The sequence below is a fragment of the Aplysia californica genome, unplaced genomic scaffold (genome assembly GCF_000002075.1).
Source record: "Aplysia californica isolate F4 #8 unplaced genomic scaffold, AplCal3.0 scaffold00194, whole genome shotgun sequence".
NCBI classification, from domain to species: domain Eukaryota; kingdom Metazoa; phylum Mollusca; class Gastropoda; order Aplysiida; family Aplysiidae; genus Aplysia; species Aplysia californica.
In genome coordinates this window covers 193,523-198,473 of record NW_004797464.1, presented here as the reverse complement: position 1 = coordinate 198,473, position 4,951 = coordinate 193,523, and the positions used below count along the sequence as shown (strand labels likewise).

Genomic DNA, 4,951 nt, shown 5'->3' with positions numbered 1-4,951 from the left:
AGACAGACAGACAGACAGACAGACAGACAGACAGACAGACAGACAGACAGACAGAGTGATTTCATGCCATTTTTTTTCCAAAAATAGCGATGACACCTAATTTCTACGAATAGGCTACACGTATGTTCGAGTTTCGATTTTTTTTTGGCATAGCCATGTATGCATACCGCATACTCCTAGACCTTTATAAACGTGTGTAGTCCGTCTTCCCAATCGGGACAAGTTGTTGACAGACATACGATTTTGTCGAGATCAATCAGTTCCTCCCAGGTGTTCAAAGACAAGATAATTTCAGTCAAAAGATTCCACTGCTCATCTTCTAAACATCTTCTCAAGGAAAAAGAAAAAGGTAACGACCTTAGTTAAGACCCTAACTATTCTTTTTCTGGGACCTCTGTCGTATTTGATACCATGTTTTTGTGCTTTTTTTTATTCAGAGATGGAGCGCCGTTAAGATAAGATAAGGTAAGATAAATTAAGATAAGACAAGATAAGATAAGATAAGATAATACTTTACTGTCCCAGAAGGATTTTTTTCTTGGCAGTACAGGACCGTAAAAACAAATGCAGGTATACATAAACATATAAATTATTAGCCCATTATTACGCTCATTGTTATCTAAAATTCAATAATGAAAAGAAAAGTAAAGCCGACAATAAATTACATTCACATTAGATGCTTCATTCAACAACATACAGGGATTTAATTACAAGACCTTTGTGGTTATATAGATACATAGCCTACTCCAAAAGCAATTCACATTTAGGTTAATTCTGACCGTAGCCTTATTCTTATACTAGATGGTAAAAAGAAAAAGTGTGTCTTTCTTTTTTTCATTTTTGGATGTACATAATATCTGCTGGTTGGGAGCAGCAAGAACAACAGACACCATCGCTGCAACGCAGGACAGGATGAAGTGGAGGTCCATGATCGCCCACGCCAGTCGGCAAGGCACTGGATGATGATGAATATCTGCCACTGCGTGACCTTAAATTTTGTGTGGAAAAGGCTGATGGGTTATGTGAACCGGTACATAGTTTGACTTTCTTGTTTATGCCGTGTCAATTTCCTCCACTCTTTTTTCCTCAGTTTGAAAAAAAAAGGAGCAACAAAAAAAACCAACCCCGCATTACCACAAACAATGGCAGATTCTGCGGCTACTGCTCCCACTATCCAGACGTTTGTCATGCTTGATATTGAGGCCACCGGGTTGCCCGAGGAAAACCCGAAAATCACCGAGTTGTCGTTCGTCGCCGTGACCAGAGAGGCGATATTGAAGCCGAGAGCGGACGGCCAGACATTGCCGAGAGTTCTGAATAAACTCAACATAGCCTTCCAACCCCACAAGAATATTGTCCCTAGAGCCTCTAGAGTGTCAGGTTTGATAAGTAATAGTAGTAGTAGTAGTAGTAGTAGTAGTAGTAGTAGTAGTAGTAGTAGTAGTAGTTTTATTAGTAATGGTAGTAGTAAGGCCTATTGATCGCTTTTAAGCACAAGGGGGGCTATCTCGGAAAATGCTGTTTTGAGAAAAGCGGAGGTACAGTTTCTGGACCCTTGTTTAGTTTCTTTAAAAGATGAAGAGAGTTTTCTCTTTAACCAAACAACTATACACACCAATGAACCCAAACTTCGCTCATAGGTAGGGCAATACCCACTTTTGGTATAGGTCAAGATTTCTGGAAACCCCCGAAATCCGGGTTAGCCCGCTTGTCCTTTAAAGCGACCAATTTACAGTAGCAGTTTCGTGTGCTGTGCATCGTGAATAAAATGTGAGGCATCGTGGTTGAATCAGGCGCTCAACAAAACAACAACATGGAAGAAAGTGGCGTTTTCCCGCGGCTTGGCCATTTTTTTTCGAGAGTTTTTTTTTTTTTTTTTTTTTTGGGGGGGGGGGGGGCTTTTGGCCAAACAATTTCAGTCAAAAGATTCCACTGCTCATCTTCTAAACATCTTCTCAAGGAAAAAGAAAAAGGTAACGACCTTAGTTAAGACCCAAACTATTCTTTTTCTGGGACCTCTGTCGTATTTGATACCATGTTTTTGTGCTTTTTTTATTCAGAGATGGAGCGCCGTTAAGATAAGATAAGGTAAGATAAATTAAGATAAGACAAGATAAGGCCAAACACCTTTTATGTCTATTTAAAAACTCAATTCTTAGTGCATTTTACTAACTGAAAAGCGTTGATTAAAAAAGGCACAAAAATGTAAATTTTCATTTCTCAAGCTTTGATTGTTACCCAACTTTGGAGGCCACTTTCTCGATAATATTGTCTTTGAAACCAGGTGATTTCAATCGGAAATATCTCGAATTCTCTTCAAAACAGATAGGTTTTTTTTTTCATCGAATGCTAGACAAGTGAACAAGCCTTAGGATGGTACAATAACTCAACTTGCCCAAAAATTGACGATCGCCTGATTTCACCAAGCCATGACACAAGAAGTAAAATGAGAAATGTTAACTTTGTTGATTCTCAGGTATAGAGAACTGGATGCTATCTCAGATGCACCCATTTGGAGAACACATTGGACTGTTGCGCCTATTTCTTGAGAAACTACCCCAGCCTGTCTGCTTAATTGCGTTTAACGGCGACAGGTAAGAAATTGATTTCAGGAAGATATTCAAGCAATATCGTCAGTGTCGCAAGCAAACCACGTAAGTCCGTTTGTGTACTTTTCACGCCAGAGACATAAAAAAGGGCTCTCGTAGCTTAGAGATTAAGGTGTTCGCCTCTCATTCAAAGGTCGCTTGTTCGAATCCGGGTAACGATGGACATTTTTTTTCTCCTCAAAAATTGTCTCCTTTCACCTCCTTTCCTGCTGTTTACCAATGTTCTATCGTCTGCTTTCGTCTCCTCTTTCTGCCCCCTCACTTTCTTTGCCCCCTCTTCTGGGTTCCTTGCTCTTTCTGCAGCCTTTCTTCTGCTACTCCTTGGCTCCTTCTCACTGCTGTCTTTCAGCCACACACCTGATCTTCTGGTAGGAAAGGTCGACACCTAGCCTTCTCAGACAAGGGCGAAAAATCTTGGAGGTTCCGTGTGCAAGTTGCGCATGTTAAAGATCCTTTTGTGGTCTAAAATCGATAAGAGGCTTCGGCCGCCACCCGGGTAAAATTCAGAATTTCCTACCAACTGAAAATATTTAATGTGTCCCGCGCTCTTATATGACCTTATACATTTGTGAGCACCGTCACACACTTTTTAAAAAAGACCAAAAAGAAAAGTCGTTCTTGTGTTGCTCCTACCTTGAATCATAAACAGCAAGAAAATTGTAAGCCTTGAACGTAGCATTAAACTTCATTTTGCTGATGTTGAAAGGTGCATCTTTGGTTGAATTTTGGGAGGATGAAAAAATCGAAAAATTCTCAAAATTTGGACTTAAGTGGATTGCTTACGACAGCAACGATATATGAAACCATCATAATTATACCACAGTCTAACTGAAAAAGGGGTATTCAAACCCATTCAAATGCATAGAAGTCGAAAGGTTTCACGTAACAATATCCAATGACAAAATGTCAGTCGATAGCGAACTTTCCGAACGTTCCAATAATGTTTGATTTAACTTGCATGGCTTTCGACTTGTCGCATTGTCACGTCTTACTTACTTGTTTTACTTGTCCACTATGTTGGGGTCACTGAAGTCGGAACATGTCCATCTCTACTCCTGCTAATATATTATTAGACCTGTTATGTAAATATGTTTTGTGGTAGTGGTAGTGGTGGTAGTAGCAATATACCAGGGTTAGTCAAAAAGTAATGCAAGTTCGTTTATTACTTAATGAAAAAAGAACACACTTGCAACTATGATACCTCAAATTAAAGGGGAGCATCTGAGGATCAGATTTTTATTTCTCAACATAGTCTCCATTTCGTTCAAAAGCCACTGTCCACCTTTTACAAAGTCCACTTATGCCGGCTTCGTAAAACTAAGCAGGTTGGTTGTAGGGGTACAGCAGTCCTGATTTTTCCATCGTCTCAATAGTGTTGACCTCTCAATGGTTCTTTTCTATGACCGAAAAAGTGGAAGTCTAAAGAAGCTAAATCAGGAGAATAAGTCGGATGGGGCAGTGTTTTCTACATTAACGGGGTGATTATCTCCCTTTTTCTCTTTTACTCGAATGCTGGCGGGCATTGGCATGGTGCAAAAACACTCTTTCCATGTTCAAATTTGGTCGGACTCGTTGAATTCTCGCTTTCCGTCGTTTCAATGTTTCAATGCTGGGTTCAGAATTGACAGTTGCTCCTCATGGTAAACAAATAATAAATCTGTGAGAAGAACCCTATGAGCGTCCCGAAACACGACTGCCATGATTTTTCTGGCTGACTCTTCAGGACGATGCTTGTCTGATAAGCGTATGGACACGTCTTCTTCTTCTTCCTGTTCATTGCACATACGTCCTGACCCACCTATATACAGTGCCAAAATCTAGAGCTTGGTCCTTGAAAACATTTTGAAGTCAGTTTTGGATGTTATCGGTGGATTCTCCTTCTAAAACAAGAAATTCAATCACGGCAATCACGACCCTTTACCTCTGACAGACCTCCAAGAGGGTAGCCATTTGGATGTGACGTCATTCCGGCAAAAATTAAAGAAACTTAAATTTTAACAATTTGAGTTCAAAAGTATATAAGCAAGTACTTGTAACCTGAATTTCATTAAATTTGAGGCAAAATTGTGCAAAATAATAAACAACTTGCATTACTTTTTGACTCCCGCTCGTATTATGTAGTAGTACATGTTGTAGTGTCACATTTGAATAGTAGTAGTAGTAGTAGTAGTAGTAGTAGTAGTAGTAGTAGTAGCAGCAGCAGCAGCAGCAGAAGTAGTAGTAGTAGCAGTAGTAGTGTCACATTTGAGTAGTAGTAGAAGTAGTAGTAGTAGCAGCAGCAGAAGCAGCAGAAGTAGTAGTAGTAGCAGTAGAAGTAGTAGTAGTAGTAGTAGCAGCAGCAG

General features: G+C 39.8%; 1 protein-coding gene across 1 annotated transcript; it reads left to right on the top strand.

The window, feature by feature from the left end:
* Positions 1 to 31: 31 nt before the first annotated feature.
* Positions 32 to 2,594, top strand: LOC101845466 (three-prime repair exonuclease 1; the record flags this gene model as incomplete). Its single annotated transcript, XM_005098811.3, is given in 3 exon segments — positions 32 to 349; positions 1,091 to 1,380; positions 2,477 to 2,594. Coding segments are annotated over 2 exon segments (356 nt in total), but the record flags the coding sequence as incomplete, so codon positions are not given.
* Positions 2,595 to 4,951: the final 2,357 nt, after the last annotated feature.